This window comes from Melopsittacus undulatus, chromosome 1 (genome assembly GCF_012275295.1).
Source record: "Melopsittacus undulatus isolate bMelUnd1 chromosome 1, bMelUnd1.mat.Z, whole genome shotgun sequence".
In the NCBI taxonomy this organism is placed as follows: Eukaryota; Metazoa; Chordata; class Aves; order Psittaciformes; family Psittaculidae; genus Melopsittacus; species Melopsittacus undulatus.
The window spans coordinates 111,100,242-111,117,399 of record NC_047527.1 but is presented as its reverse complement, the minus strand read 5'-3'; the positions used below and the strand labels follow the sequence as shown (position 1 = coordinate 111,117,399).

At 41.0% G+C, this 17,158-nt stretch overlaps 1 protein-coding gene across 2 annotated transcripts in view; it reads left to right on the top strand.

Moving 5' to 3' along the window:
• The first annotated feature begins 855 nt into the window (after positions 1-855).
• The window catches only part of CCNY (cyclin Y), a 123,580-nt gene continuing 107,277 nt past the window's right edge, over positions 856-17,158 (top strand). Inside the window, exon 1 of one of the 2 annotated variants that reach the window (XM_034068795.1) lies at positions 856-1,175. In XM_034068795.1, coding sequence (XP_033924686.1) covers positions 1,022-1,175 — 154 coding nt within the window. In that variant the 5' untranslated portion in view covers positions 856-1,021. The remainder of the gene's footprint in view (positions 1,176-17,158) is intronic. The other variant, XM_034068804.1, reaches the window with a different exon arrangement.

Below are 17,158 nucleotides of genomic sequence, written 5' to 3'. Positions count from 1 at the left end.
AATAAACCCCCAAAACCCTAATGAAAACAGGCACAATCCCCACCTTCACCGCTACAGAGATACTGAAAAAGTGGGGGTTTTGACTGGGAAAGCTCTGAACACATGGAAAGTCGTACATAGGGGCATGTTACACACTGTCCTTCCTCTTGGGCCAGTTATTTTTGACCCCGGCAGTCTAGATCTTCTCAAGTTCTCAAAGAATTCCTATATTCTGTAAAAAGCTCAGGAACACGGTTGAAAATTCCGCTCCGGGAGCAGTATGAAGACACCGGTGTGGTGTCCGCCCGGGCTCTGGGCCTGTGCTGTTTGGGCCTAGCTCAGGGGAAACCCCTCAGCGATCAGCGCGCTTGGCTGTGAGATGATGCACACATGGAAGTGTGTGTGGGGTGACCGGTCACGCTCGGCGCTGCGAGGCTGCCTTCAGCCTCCTGCAGTACGGCCGCAGCCCTTCAGCGCTGAGGCGGCCCAAGGCGCAGCGCTGAGGGAGGCCCCCCCGCCCGGCCGATGCAGGCGCTGCCGGCCCCCGTGAGCGTCCCCGGCCTCCCGCTCTCGCAGCCCGCCTGGCGGGAGGCGTTACCGCCCGCTTGAACCGGAACCGGTTAGCGGGGGCCGCCCGGGGCGGCTGCTGCTGCTGCTGTCTGCGGCTGCCGCGGAGGTTGCGGTGGTGCCGCCTGGGTGCGTGCTCGGAGCGGGCGCGGCGGCTGCGCGGGGCGGGGGAGGAGCGCGGCGGCCCCGCCGCCGGCGATGGGGCTGTGCTTCGGCGGGCCTTGCGCTGCCTGCCCGCGCAGGAGGGCTTAGCTGCCGCAGCCCACGCCGGCGGGCCGCGCTGCGGGGCTGCCTCCGCGGATGAGCCGCCGCGGGGATCCGCCGGCCAGTGCAGCCGCAGGGCGCCGCAGCCGCCGCCTCTTCCCCCGCCGCTTTTCCTCGTCTCCGGCGCTGCCCATGGCTTCCCGCCGCCCCTGCTGACCGGCCGCCCCTCGCCTTCTCCCGAGCCGAGCCGGGCCGGGGCAGGGCAGAGAAGATGGGGAACACCACCTCCTGCTGCGTCTCCTCCAGCCCCAAGCTGCGCAGGAATGCCCACTCCCGCCTGGAGTCCTACCGCCCCGAGGCCGAGCTGAGCCGGGAGGACACGGGCTGCAACCTGCAGCACATCAGCGACCGGGAGAACATAGACGGTGAGGGTGGCCAGGGAACCCCCTGCTTCTCTCCCCGTCTCTCCCTTCTCCGCGCGGTGAGGCCACGGCTCTGCCCCCGGCTGCTCCCCCCGCGGGTGGGGCCGGACCGGTCGGTCCCGCCGCTGCCCCGCCACCGCACCCCTCAGTGCCGCGGCGGCTCGGTTGTGGTCCCCATGCCCGGCCCTGCGGGGCTGCCGGGGGTGTCGGTACATCTGTGTGGGATGCAGCCTCCGGAGCGGTTCCTTTCCCCAGGGAGAGCTCTGTGGGACCCTTCGTGGAGGGCTGGGTGGCACACACACCGCCCCGCCGCAGCCTCTGGCAAGGTGCGGTGTTTGGTCCCGGGTCTGCGCTGCCGAGACCCGTTTCCCTCAGGGCGGCGTGAAGTGTCATTATAGACACTATGGGCACTCTGCTGCTCCGCGGAGGCCCGGCTGACCCTGAGGCAAACCGGAGGGTCCGTTGTTGGCTCTGCGCTTTTGGCAGGGCTGGGAGCGCGTCCCTGCGGTACCGAGCCGGCGTCACCTTTGGGTATGTCACCTGCCAGGCGGTGGCGGTGTAAAGGACAAACCCAGCCAGCAATGCAAGTGGGAGAAATGTTATTCCTAACAACCTTCTCTTGCAGTGACTTTATCTTCCCCCTTTACTGTTGTGATGATGAGGCACTGCTCTATGAAATCACGAATACCTCCTCGCCCTCTCCTTCTCTGCAGTGATACTCAGAAAAGCTGTATTCCCTTTCTTTTAGTAGTGACTAAGAATGCTGTTGTTGTGGTTAGCCAGGATACAGCTTAATTTTAAAGATGTGGGTTAATATATACATGTCATTTAGTTTTTGATTAGTTGCAGTATTTAGTCCTAAAACTTTGCTTGGTAAAAGGTCAGCTATCTCATGGATTAGTTTACATGAACTGTGTTTGGTAGAAAGCCAGAAAGAGGGACTTTGGTGCACTTCAATTTGCCTTCCACATTTTTTTCATGGCTTATTAGATTGTGATTTTATTACAGAGTTTTATGTTGTCAGTTCTTGACACTGGCAAAGTTAGGAGGCCATAGAAGGAGGTAGGTTTCCTCCCTGATTAAGATTATTTTTTTAATGAGACACATGCAACAGAAAAATTGGAGCGTAACAGGATCAGTAAGTGGAAAAAAAATGCATAATGGTCTGGTCTGAGAAAGCCAGGGAGATGAAAGAACCAATTGTTGATCTGTGAATGATGAATTCTTCCAACACCAGCGTTGTCTCCGATGGTACGGATTTCTCCATCTATACCAACACAGTCTGCAGTAAAGTTTCTGGTCAGAGATGTGTGGGGTTTGTACTGTCTTTTTTTTTGTCTGTGTGGAAATAGTAAGTGCCTGTGTGCTTGTTGAAGCGTGCATATACTGCAGATAAGTTCCTGCATCTTAGCGTCTGTTTGCAAAAAGAAATCGTTTCATTTGTTTGATCAGGGACTGTGTGCTCTGTCTCTCTTCTCCTTTAAACTGCAGCTTAGAACACAGAAAATACCCTTGTGTTATTTATTTTTACATCTTTCTCGTATTGATCTAGGACAGTTGTTGGTGTGATGTTGCATGTTCAAATAGGCAAGATGTCCTTAATTCTGAACAAGAGTGAATGATTTTGGTTTTCATTTCTCTGCGTAACTCTTTATAGATAGAATCTGAGAAATAATTTTTCACTGGTGAGACTGATGGATGGTAAATATCTGTACACACAAAACAAGTGGACATACTTTGGGTAAACCAGCTTTTTGAAGTGTGCTTTGTTGCACAAGGGAGTCATATTCTGTGAAGGTGTCTTGGTCAAAGATGATAGACTGATTACTACATGTAATAATGTGATACTGTGTTTCTGATCTTTTATTTCCTATTAGACTAGATATTATGCTTTTGTTGTTTGAAGTTTGGTGGCATACAGATGTTTGCAGATGAGGCACTGGGGTGTGAAAGCCCTTTCCTTTGCAGTAGGGAATTCTAATGATATTTTTATCATTTTACAATGATGGTCTTCTCAATGAAAGAACAATAGTCTGGTTATCTGTGTTGTGAAGAGAAAATACTGGCTGTTGATTCCTTAGTGTTCCCGCAAGTCATAATATATTTCCCAAGAGTTTCTTAAAAAGCTTCTTGTTTTCATTTTTTTAAGTAAGTGATGACAAAGGCTGATGCACTGAAATGAGACTTTTTTGGTACTTAAGATTTGGGGTTCTCACTGTTCTTCAAATGAGAGCCCTTCCACCCAGCTCAATACATGTGGCTGCGACAGTCAGGCTCTCAAAGGGCAAATCTGTGTCCGCAGCAACCATTCACCTTGTAAGTGGTACCTTCGGGGACTGTAACAAATCATGATATGCAGTGTCTGAGTTAATCTGTTTCACGTGGAAGTTGCTTTCATGCTCATATTCATGGAAATTAATGAAACATTTTTTTTGAATGGGTAAAGCTGTTTGAATAAAACAAGAACATTAAGAACCTTTAAATCAGAAATTTAAATCAAATTTGAACCTTTAAGTGTGTCCTGTTTAAGCTTTTACAAGAGATGTGTGGTTTGCATCGGTTGCTGGTCCTGTTTCTGGCACTGTGAGAGGGAGGAAGGAAGAGAGGGAGGGATGTCAACTTGTAAGAGTGATTTAACTGGAGGTTTTCGTACTAGTGGGACTGTTTGATGTTTGCAGTCTTATATACTTCATGAGGAAATAACTTGCCAAATCTGCCTTCAAGATCACACCTTTGAATTGTCTTCTGTAATTCAAATACAATACCAAATCCAGTAGTGTGTTTTTAAGGAATGGTTAGAGGAATTCTGCTTCAGTAGGAGTGGGTTTATAGCAAGATTTTCTCTCCCGTCACTGGCACCTTGTTAGAAAATCTCAATTTCCGTAATATTTCACAAGTGTTTTTATGAAGTGGCCTGTGGAAGAGATTTGATTCATCAAATTACTTATTCTGGAGAATTACAATAGTGAAGTTCTCTTTCTTGCCTTTTCTTCCTCAGAAATTCAAAGAAGGTAACAAACTTCCATAAACATCTACAGATGTGGAAAACTTAATTCTGGATTATTTTTTTGTGTTTGTTTGGTTTTGGATATTTTTTGACAAAGAGCAAGAGGATAATTGTAATGAACAGAGGTTACCATCTGGTTTTGATGATCTGTTTCTAGGGGGGAGCTTCAGCATTTTTCAGTGCTTTGCATTTGAAACTTCAGGAAGATTATGGCAGTGGATTCAAGATTTGAAGATTTCTAGCTCTGTTTGCAGTCCAGACATTTTTTTACAGCAGTGTTAATGACACCAATAAGTAAAAATAGTAGAAGACTTGATGTATTGGATTTGGTATCACATTTACACATAAACTTTTGTCTGTGCATGCCATGTAAGCATCTTGGTGTATGCACTGTTTAAATCCTGGCCAGCTGGACTGACCTAGTCTGGACTCTGCTTAGACATCAGCAGGTCACACAGTCAGACCCACAAGTTGAGAGTTTAACTTGTGAAAAAGCAGCGTGTGCTGATGTGCTCAAAAGTGATTTCTCTGTTTGAAGCATGATTTCTGTAGTAAGCTTTTCAAGTATGGAGCTGTGAGGAGGGGATAAAAGGAATGTCTTACCACAAACATGATGACATGAAGCAAAGCTGGTGCCTTATAATGAAATTAGTTGAAAGGCTGTTCTTGAAATAGAGGCTAGATGAAGAGTTCCTAGGCTATTTGAAGGAAAGACAATTCTTAATAATGAGCCCCCCCATACTGTGTCCTTCCCCAAAAAAATCAGGTTGCCCCTTCCCCCTTTTCTAAACTCATGCTAGTGTTACAAGGTCATTTTTTATTGCTGGCTCAGATGTCACCCTGTGCAACTGTACATCACTGATAAACCTCTTCAGCCCTTTTCACAATGGGTGAATCATGTTAATTTTTTTGCTGTGTAATGCACAGCCTTCTAAGAGTAGACTGCTGTTTAAAAAGCCATTTCTTTGTTTATAGATCTTTTCCTCCACCTTCTTGAAACTGACATATGAGAGTTTTTGAAATGAGATTAGTTAGTATTTGTGTCTACTGGGTTTTATAGGAATTTTGAGATTTTGGCAAAATACAGGGAAGTTTTAAAATGTCTGCCCCATATACACAGCGAAATTTTGCTGAAAGGGAATGTTGCTGTTTTCAAGAGCAAGGGTGTGATGGGTTGCACGTTGTGAAGGAGCTGACCTACATTCACAAAAGTCAAGCTATAAGCACTTCAGAAGCAAATTGAAGATGTAGTATGTTGCACACAGCCATGCCTGCTAAAACCTGGATTGTAAAAGGATAGTCCTTAAAATTAAAAATGGTCTATTTGGTTTACTGAAAAGTGTTTTCAAGAAAAATTTCTTGTTCCTTTAGCCAGAATTCCTGCACAGAAGTGATCCATATGCTTTTCAGTACTGTTGTTTGCATCACCTACCTAAGCATGTCAGAGATCACGCATCAAGGTGCTGCTTGCAGTCTTGTGCATCAGAACATTAAAAATAGAGCCTGCAGTGGCCTACATGACTGAACTTAGTACTATACTGCATGTTGTTAGTGATGCATACCTCTCAGCTTACTTTTTTCTTCCACCGTTGGCTTTGTCTGTTTATTCTGTGCTGTGCCCTGCTTCTCCCAAGAGGCATCACCATGTTGTACAAAGACTTCTTAGAACCTCACTTTCACATTGTTCACATCAAATCACAAACTTTACACCTTTTATGAAGTCAGTAGTTCCATATTTAGCTGTAGAAGCCTTCAGAGGCACACATGCTAAGATTAATCATATTCAAACTTACTTCTGATGCATTTTATTAGTGTACTGCCATTTGATCAAGGTTTTCTTTGCAATTGAGTTACACAAGATCAGCATTATTGGCTGGGTAAATTGATACTTGAAGCAGAATAACAAGACTTAGAATTATAGGTCTCTGAAAATGGAAGGACTGTTGTATTTTGAGGTAGGTTGTTTTTCTTTAGATTTTACGTGTAATAAGAATAACGATTTAAAAAGAGTGCAAACCTCTCAGCTGTGTGTCCATAGCTGTCTGACCTCATTTTCTGTGCTTACCGAAGGCTTTTCAGACTTTCACCATATGTTTACTTCATCTGAGGCCTTGTTCAAGGTCAGATGGTACAAAAAGCACCCACATGGTGTGACACCGTTTTCTGAAACATGCAAGATGCTGTTTGCTGTGCGTATCTAGCAACTTACTGACACCGTGAATGCCTTTTTCTGGCTGCTCTCTCTAACATATCAGGAGCTTGGAAGGGGAATAATTGAGCAGTGCCTAGCGCTACCCAATGCCTATCCTTGTCCTGCTAGCGAGCTGCAGATGAGGCGTAGTGTAAATACGTCCCTTGTTTAGTATCTTTGCAAGAATATGAAATACATTTTACAAACTGAAAACATACGCAATATATAGCATTTCTTTGAGCCTTCTGTGTAGAACTGAATCAGCATGAATTTTGCTATTTTTTACTTTGAACTTTAATAACTAGAGCTTTTAAAAACTTAATTTTCTGTGTGCATTCTGACATATGGAGTGATATTTTTACTTCATCTTGCAGAATATTTAATGTATGGTGAATTAAGTGTATGTGAAGAGCTGGTAAGTGATAATAAACTTTGTAAATTTAGCAGTTTGTTATTTAGATAGAATACTGCCAGGAGTATGCTAAGGTAATGCCTTCATTGGAGTAGTTGCCACTTCCTCCATATCTTCTGTGACAGTTTTGTCTCCTTACGATCCAACTTTAAAAACAAATATTCCAGAAATGGAACTGTTGGGATTTTCATGTTTCCCAAGATGAAACCTTTTTCAGAAATTTGACCATAGTTCAAAGTGGGTTTAATATGTAGACCCTGTACATCATCACAATCCATTCCTCCAACCAGTTCAGTTTGAGCATCAGCATCTCTTGAGCTTCTTGTGTGACGACCTGGTTAAATTTAGAGTGCTCATTAGCCTGAACTGGATGGAGAAAGGACTTAAAACCAGCAGCACTGTCCTGAAGACTGATCCTTACTAGTATAGAAGCTGGCCAAGGAGATGTGATAGGTATTAATGGGAAATTGCTAGTGAAATCTGGTTGAAGACTTTACATGAAAACCTTTCTTTGTTTTTCCCTGTTTGTTTTTATTTGTTTCCTTGCTCATCACTCTTGTAACATTTTGGGCCTTCAAGCTGTAAAGGACTTACTAGACCGACTATCATCCCGCTAGTACAAGTTTCTTGGATCAGCAAGAATGTACCTAATGCCCTAACTGATGTAACTTCTCTCTTTATTTTTTCGCAAAATAATTCCGTTTCTCTCAAGTAAAACTAATGCTGAAGCCATTTTACTGAAATACCTTAGCTAACCACCATAGGTGTAGCTTGCACTGCAAAAGTTGTGGTCTTCTCTTACAGCTTTTGATGGTTTGAGCAAAATATGTTGATAAAACCAATGGTTTTGTTGCTGTGAGTGGCACTGTATTACTACATTTGCGTAAAAATGTTGCAGAAAAGTGTAATATTTGAATTCTAAGATGTGTTTATGGAGTAGAATTAATCCCAAGATCAAAAGTGTATTCTCACCCCACCTTGCATAACATCTCCCACACCCACCTCCACCGAGGGGAAGAGTGTCTGCACTGGTATCCCTGCGATACCCTCTCTCTTTGCAAGAGCGATCAGCCTTCAATGACTTATTAGGGCAGCAAAACTGGTGAAGAGTCTAGAGCACAAGTCTCATGAGAAGCACCTGAGGGACTGGGGGATGCTTAGTCTGAAGAAGAAAAGATGCAGGGGGAGACTTACTGCTCTCTACAACTACCTGAAAGGAGGATGCAGATGGGTGGTCTCTTCTCCCAAGTAGCAAGCAATAAAACAAGAGGTAACAGCCTCAGGCTGCACCAAGGGAGGTTTAAGTTGGATGTGAGGAAAAAATTCTTCCCCGGAAGGGTGGTCAGGCATTGAAACAGGCTGCCCAGGGCAGTGATGGAATCACTGTCCCTGGAAGTGTTCAAAAACAGTATACATGTGACCCTTAGTGACATGGTTTAGCTGTGGTCATGGCAGTGCAGGAGTAATGGTTGGATTTGGTGATCTTGAAGGTCTTTTGCAACCTAACTGATTCTGTGATTCTATGGTTCATAATTTTCTTTTGGAAAGACCCCACCCAACTGTAGTCAAAAGAATTGTACGCTGGGCTTTTTGCTTGCTTGTTTCTGTGTCTGCAAAATGATTCTTACATGCCAGTGGCTGAGATCCAGAAGATATCAGATGGGAAGTGAAAAAATTTACTTTCAACGGTATTGAAACCAGTATGAGACTGTGTTGAAATTTTAAAAGCTTATTTACTTTGCTGTACTGGTATTTCATTAAAAGTGGGATTTGATGTTATTCCTGAATCCGGAATGTGGATTGTAAGGAGAAAAAACTGTTCCAGAAGATACAGAGGAACTGTCACGATTAGGTGCATTGTTAGTCAGTGAAGATGCAAGACTGGCAGTACAGGGATCATTTCCTAGACTTGAAAAAAATTTAGCGGATTATTGGCACACTTAAAATTGTTTCTGGTATGCAGTTTATCCCTGCACATTAGCATTGTGCTGCCTTTTTGTTGCTGTTTGTTATTTATGAATGCTTATTTATTACTGAATGCCTTCTGTGGCTGAGAAAAACTTATTACTGTCTTTGTTCCTGGAAAGAATTCATTGATTTAAGATATTGAAAGTAATACTGTATGAGAAAGAAGGTATACTTGATCAGCAAGGATGTTTTGAAGTACTACACTTTCTTGGTGCTCTGCAAACTCTCTAAGGGGGCGGTAATTCAGGAATTGTGAGTTTATGTGAGGTTATGTATGTGAAATGGCTGGTTGTAGTTATGCTTCTGTGCTTGCACTTGGTGGGGTTTTTTTAGTGTTTATCAGTAGTTCTGTTTTACACACATATATACTGTGGTTTCTTTATCCTCTTTTCTGACCTTCCTTAGGAAGGAGATTGCATTGGTTGAAGATCCAAAGTCTGGGAATTATAATTGTTGTGAACAAGGCAGGACACGCTTCCTTGCTTTGGCTAAAAGAAACTTTCAGGCTGTGGTCAGTGAGCTTTACAAGCAGTAATTACATCTCTAGAGTGCTTTGTGAGCTGTGTTGTTCTGTAAAATGATGCAAGTGATGTAAAGACCTTGAAGAAAGTCTTTCTGCACTTGAAATTAATTAGACCTCTTGATTGCTAGGGTAGTGTTCACACAGTTTACATTCAGTAAGCTATAGTCTCTACTCATTTAGTGTGTTTACCCCCAACTTCCTCCTTCTAAAAGGATGCTGTTAAAGTAACAAGTGTCAAATATTGGTTAGGGGAAAAAGAAAAGTTACGCTCAAGAACATGCAGACAATCCTAATAGGAATTTTTATCTCTAGGCAGTTGGTTGGTTTGCTTGTAATAGGATTGAAGTCTCCTCTGTGTCTGTTAGATATTATCATAACTGTTACGAATCAGTATCTTCATAATCTGTTCTGGTACTTGTTTGTTTTATTTTCTTTTCCTTTTGGAGAATTTCAAAGGACTCATGTTGGTTTTATTAGTTAGATTTATGAAACTATAACTGAAATCAACAGAGATAAAATTCATAATGGTAAGTACAGTTATTGCAGAATGTTTTGCCTCACTATTCAGTGCATTATTCTGCTGTGTTTGTATTTAGGAAAAACCCCACAGATTAACATCTTATCAGCAAGAATTTTATTTCTAGTTGATAACTCTAGTTTCAACTGGAGCTGTAGGAAAGATCTTGGATTTGATGGATCCCCAACCCAGTAAAGACTGCTGCTGCTGATCTTACTTTAATTTGAAATTCTCTGCCCTATTTACACCCCTCTTAAAATAGGGAATGTAGTTAAACTCTTAACATAGTTCATATATGTGGTTTGAAATTCTAGTGTTTTAACTATTAAATAGTAGTCACTCATAGATTCATTTGTTTTTGGAGTTCCTAAAAAGGGTATTGAAATGAAGATATGGAAGCTTTCTTCTGATTGGTATTTTGATATTTCTTACGTGGTCATATGTAGTAGATTTTTCAGATGTTAAAATAAACATAAAGATAAAACCCAGCTTCACGAGTGAATAACGATCTTTTGCATGTGCTTCTACTATGAGCTGTATGTCAACCCCACCTGAAGCTCTCTGTGATGCATAGCTCTCAGTGGCCCTTCATGCCTGAAGATTTGTGTTGTGACTGTCCCTACCTGGCAGAAATCCATGTGCATTTTATTCAGTCAGTCAGCGGAGGTGGAAAGGGTGTGAAGAGTTTGGAAATGCAGCTGTATTTTAAGCTTTGAAATCATGCTTCCTGCAGCTAAATGTCCTCCTTCCTTTTAGGATAATTCATTTGGGATGACAAGTGTCTAGTAAACTGCATTGACAATGTACAGTTATCCACTCTGTCAGACGTAGAAAGAAATTAGAACTGAAGTTTTGCGGAGGTGTATGCATACTTTTTTGAGGGCTTGAGGGTGGAAGAAGGATTCCTGTAACTGAGATGGTCCTAGAGATCCCGTCTGTGATAAAAATAATGTTCAGCAGGAGAGATTCAACTGTTGTTTTGTGGAAGAAGCAAACCAATACTGCCTTTGAAAGCTAAAGCAAACAACAGCAAAAAAAGAAGTTAAAATTCCATATATAAGCAGTGATGTACATTCTACATTTAGGAGCTTGTTTCCCCTTGGCAAAATGGATATTTAAGTGACATGGACATTGTCAAGTTAAATTTAAATGGAAGTGAATGTTTTGTTAAAAAGAAGCTCTTGACATTAAGTCATATTTCTTTAAAAAAATTATAATGTTATTTTTATAGCAAGTATTTGAATCACAGCTTATGCAATACAAACACTGAAACTTTATGTTACTATAGGAGAACCTGAACTTAAAGCAGACAGTGTGAACTCTTATATTTGCGTACATCTTATAGTGTGGTTTTGCTTATTTTATTCCCCCCCCCTTTTTTTTTTGTCCTTACTGCATGCTTTTGTTTTTGATTATAAATTTGCAGTTCAATAGCAGTGAATTTATACATGGGTGTGGGTAGAAAATGAGAAGAGAACTTAAGTGAGCAAATTCTTCTGTCCTTGATATTGCATGTATTATCTCAAAATGGCTTCACATGCATATCAACGTATTTATTACTCTCATGGAAAAAGGTGTAATAACACTGCCTTATACACAGTGGCTACTGAAGTGAAGTGTGATACTTTCTGAGACTGTGAGTTCTGTCAAGCACTGTGTGCTAAAGAGAGTTGCTCACTGTGGGTAAACCACTGCGTGATGGAACTGGCATGTGCAGAAAGGTCCTGTGCATGCAGCTGATGTCTTAATTTCCTTCAGTTCCTGGTGGCTGAGATAAGCTGAGGGCCTCATCTGTTACTGGGTGGCTGGATAACTGTTTGATGTAAACCCAGCATGGCATTTGTCCTTGGGATATTTGTGAGCTTCAGGAAGCTCGAGAACTAAAAGCCAGACCTCCTGACTTTGTTGGAATATAGGCTAGAATTAGGCAGCAGACTCTCCTACCCACCCCCCCAATTTTTTTTTCTTTTTAATGTATGCTCAAACAAAATCTTTGTACATAAAATTTTATATTTAACAAATATTTTGGACAACAGGATTTTTGAAATAAAATGTTTAAAGTTTTTTTCTCTCTTTTTTTTTTTATCATGTTGCTAGGATAATGTTAAAACTAGCTTTGAGCTGAAGATACTTTTTGATCATTGCCTTCCTCCATCCCTGTAGGTTTGGTTGGACTGTTCTCTCCTTTCCCCTTCTCCTTTTTTTATACATCTCTGTCATAGTCTGCCTTACTTGTCACCTGTCTGCACTTCTCAGAGCAACCTTTTCTACCCACAGTTCCTGTCTCTGATCTCATCTCTCTCCTCTTGACTCTTTCTGTTTTGCTGTGATTTGGGAGTTATGAGTATACAATACATATAGCATATTCTAGAACACAGTCTGTGTAATGATTCCAGGATGGCATCAAACTTTCGATGTTGATTTCAAAACCCTGGTTTAGATTACACCATGTTTGCATTTCAATATTTGCTGCACATTCCTAGTTTCCTACCTCTCTGCATGTTTTATAGTCAAGCAAATAAAATACTCTCTGTTCTTTCAGATCTGTGTAGTTATCCACATACTGGTAAGATTTATTTCCCCATTGTACCTTTGGACTTTTAAGTAGCATTGAATTGTTGAATGTGTTTTTTTATCTCTATAGTTTTCTTTATGATTTTTGGAAATGTGCACTTTAATTTATGCACTGAATTACAGATTGAGTTTACAAATAAACCATGGCACATGAGTTGTAATTCTTAAAATAGGTTCTGAGGCTGTGTAGGTTTTTTCTTTTTGAAGAGCATGGAATGCATATACACTGTTTTCTTCCAAATAAAAATCTGAAAAGAGATTGAGTTAATAGCAATGTTAAGATTTGCAGTTCATGGAAAGAAACTCTTGGTAATTATCTTTGTAGTCGGTACTGTGCCCTGCTTCAGTGTGTCCAGCTGTATGTAAATCTCCTCTAACGACCTATTTTTGCATTTCTTTCCTCATGTAAATGAGGAATCTCTTTGGTTTCTGTTTGGGAACTCAAATCTGATTGATTTGGCATCTCTTAATTGAAAGGCAGGATCTGTTACTACAAAAGGTTTTTCCTTCTATTGTCAGGGAGGGGAAATGTATGTGACTCTGAGCTCAGAGACAGTCAGTGGGACTGGTGATGGGCTTGTTCTGGCCAGGGTTACCTGGCAAACCAGGTGGCACCCTGAGGCTTAGCAGGGCAAAAAGGACTGCTGTCCTGCCACTGTTGGGTTCCTGGGATCCAGCTGCACATGCAGTCCAGTCCTGTCCCTGTTGGGGAATGGTGGGACCAAGGGGGGTTTCAGCTCAGTGCCTGGTATTCTTCTTCCCTTGGTTTTGTTGGTCTGTGGCTCTTGTCCAAGTGAAGGTTTTAATTTATGGCTCTGTAGGTCAGAAGCACTCTCCAGTCATGTCTGCTTCTTCTCTTTAAAACTGCTATGCAGAAATTTGCTGAAATAGTCACAAGTGCTTCCTGTGCTCTACTTGTTGGCCATGCCTTCATCTCCACACGCAGCTCCTTCAGTCTAATCATACTTTGCTAATCAAACCTGTAGGGAATGTCACATGTTAAGTCAGCAGACTGCTGACTTAATGACTTCATTTCTCTCATTTATGTGACAAAAATTAGTGGAGGCACCTAGATCTCAAGAGAATGTGCTGACTTGCTTGAGCCATTGTCAGTTCTTGCATGGGGATTTTAATCCTGTTTTTCATCAAGGCAAAATAGTTTTGATGCAGGTAACCTTCCAGTATCTGAAGGGGGGCTACAGGGATACCTACAGGGAAGAGGGACTCTTCATCAGGGACTGTAGCAATAGGACAAGGGCAGTGGGTTTAAACTTAAAACAGTGGAAGTTTAGGTTAGATGTAAGGAAGTTCTTTACTGTGAGGGTGGTGAGGCACTGGAACAGGTTGCCCAAAGAAGTGATAAATGCTCCATTCCTGGCAGTGTTCAAGTCCAGGTTGGACAGAGCCTTGGGTGACATGGTTTAGTGTGAGGTGTACTTGTCCATGGCAGGGGGTTGGAACTAAATGGTCTTCAGGTCCTTTCTAACCCAAACCATTCTGTGATCCTATTAAATAAGGGGTATGGTGTGTAGGGAAGAAGATAATTCTGGATATAACAACTGCTTTGGCAGGGTGCAGTACTGTGCGATTCAGTACTGTGAAGCTTCAGTAAGTGCACGTAAACTGTATACTCGAGTCCATTGCTAGCTATAAAGCACTTCTGTTTGCGGTGATATTAAAGCATCTGAGCTTGTTGTAGTCTTGCCATTAAATACAATAATAAGTTTTCTAAACAGGACCTGTGTGAGAATAATGCTTGTTAAACTAATTCAGTACATGGAGCATGCTCTTGCAAGATGCTTCACATTCAGTTGTGTATTCAAAGCATTTGTTGCGAGGGTATATTGCATCTGATTTATAAATAGTCCTATTGACTTCCTACTGCTTGCTACAGTTCTCTTTCCTCAAGTAACTCGGGTACTTTTTTCTTTATACCTGTTAGAAAATAATAGGAAAAGTATGTGCTGATAAAGCTTTGCTATTGATGTCTTCTGGTAATACCTAGCTGTAATCTGGAAAACATTTGACCCAGGAGCCTGTTTGATCTCTGGAAAGATCTCTGCAGCATTTTTCAAGTAGGAGTCTGACAATATTTACATATTGTTTGGAGAGAAATGCATAACTTAGTTCAAGAAGGAAGCTCTGTGTCACTGCTAAATCGCATTACCTCTGTCTGTCTTACTGTCTGGGTATGGTTTCTTTGTTCACCACCATATTTTCATTGCATTCTTCTCTACTCTTTTTGTCTTCTGTTTATCCCTTTGTGGCAGGGTTTGTTTGTTTTGCAACATGTAAGCTTTCTTATCCTAGCAGGCTGAAGTAATTATCTGGACTGGGTCATGATAGCATTTTTTGATTCCATAAATAAACTTGTCGTTAGTGTATTTTCTGAATGGATCTTAAACCAGATGGGAAGAAAAAGTCAGGGTTTCCTTATGATAATATATAGGTGTTAGCCCCAAGCACTTGCCTGTATATCTTAAATAGTTAATACATTGGTAGTTACCATTAATTATTTCCATTAGTTTCATTCCTTTGATTAAAAAGGATCATTATCATCTCCATGGTGGAACACTGACCTAGTAAACAAAGGAGAATCAGAAATTACTTGCAAATGAAGGTTGTTGTGATGAGTAACACTCTTTATGTATTCATGCTTGTGCTTATTAATATAGTGTATTAACAGTGGGTGACTTAGTGTGTTTTCAAGCTCAGACAGCAGCAAAGAAATGTCCTCAGCTCGTTGTTTACCAGAATGATGGAATTAAATAAAAAGGATTGATGAGATTTAGAAAAAAGAAAGCTGAAAGCAACTTGGATATTAAATAATCTTGCAAATAGTGTGTTGGATTCTTGGAAACAGAATTTATTTTGAATAAAGCTAATATATGTCCTCTTCCCCTTAATGGAAATTGTTTTGTTTCTCCCTTATAAAAGACTTTTTTTTTTCCTAAAGACAGTATCTTGATGCCGCAAGCTAGCTTTAAAAACAACAGCAGGCATCTTTCAAGCAAAGCAATCTCCATGTCACCAAATAATATTTGTGAGAGAATTAAAAACCCTTGAAACATATCAGAAGACATATGGTGAATGGGTAGAGAAATACTGTTTTATTCATTGATACTACAGACTGAAGTAGTAATTTCAGTGTTCCAAATTGCTTACTTAAATATACTTTTCTCAGCTCTAAAACTCACGTAGATTTAAATACTAATCTGTTGTAAATAAGCTCAACTGAAATCAGTGGAACTGCATTTAGGAAAATGTACCTGTTTACTTTCCCAGGTAATGTATTGAGGCAGCTCTTAAAGTCAAATCCAAATTTTGGGAGTTCCTTTAGACTGTGTCAGTTTTCTGAGGACTGTACGAAAAGAAATAGAGATGTTTATGAACAGGTTGGTTTTAGTTGTGGGATTGGTGTATGTGTGTATATATATTTATATTTATACATGTATATATAAAAAGACCCCAGAGCTAAAACCTTTCTGTAGGGAAAATCAGGGTTTTTGTCTGAATGTAGGAGCCATTCCACATAGGTTTCTGCCAGGAATATGTATACTAAATATTGCTGATAACAGCCAAACACTCATTTTCCTAATTTCTTTACTATGCCACAGAAATGGCATAGGCTTTTCAAAACCAAGTTACTAGTTTACTTCAGTTCTGGCCTCCTGATTTCTGAAGGTGCTATAGTGAGCCTTGTGGTGTACATAATCCTCAACTTTTAGTTTGAATGCTGAGGGTGATTTGGGTATTATGTGGGCAATAAATACTATTTGGTGGGAATGCAGTGAAGCCATCAGCTGTGCTTCATAGTCTTGTTTTTCCTTGCCTGATAGCAGTGCACAAAGGGGAAAAGGAACTTGAAACATGAGACTTCTATTAACAGTTAGATTTTGCTGCTGTATGTGTTGGAGAGCATTGTTAACACACTGAAAAGAAAATTGGATTTATATCAGGACATATATTACTACTGGATAAGAGGAAGTGTTTTCTTCTAGAAAAGGTGACTTCCAGAATAAAATGTACTTGATTACGTAGGCAGGTTTAGTAATTGCAAAAATTACCTACTAGATAAACAAGTAAAATTCAGAGGTTAAATAAAGTTGAAGGCTAGCCAAATGGTGAAAGTTGATGTGCATCTCAAATTACATATACTAGGGGGGGAAGGGGGAGGGAGAAATCTGTAACATTCCTCTCTGTTCTCCCCATTCTGTACTGTACTTATTTACAAGTTAGATGCTGAAGAGGAGGCAATATTGCAATTTGAAACTGCAGTCAAGTGCTCAAGCATTTGTGGCATTATTGTTTCAGTTCCCTTTCCAGTGAATAGAAGAACCTTTTAAAAGATTACATTTCACAAAAGATTAGTGTTCAGAATATTTAGTTTCTGATAGTCAACAGGTGACATTCTAGACAATAATTTTAATGTATTTTATCTAAAGCTTATTCAGAGCACTGGTTAAAAAAACACTTTTACTTACATGTTTTACTTCAGGAATTTTGGGCTAGTTGAAAAAAGGAAAGATTTAATTTCTGTACATGTCTGTTTGCCTATCTTGATTTGAAGCCTGATGAGAAACGTGGCAGATAAAACCTACAAAATGTTATATTGTTAGTATTTTGGAAACTGCCCCTTATCCAGGTCAAATTCTGAGATTTGAAATCTTGGCCATTTTTAATATAACTTTTATCATTGTTTTGGAGCTGTCCACAGTCATTTTTGAAATTGCAATAAAGTCTCCATGTTGTCTGATGCTACTTTACAAACATTGGATATGCAAGCAAATAGAC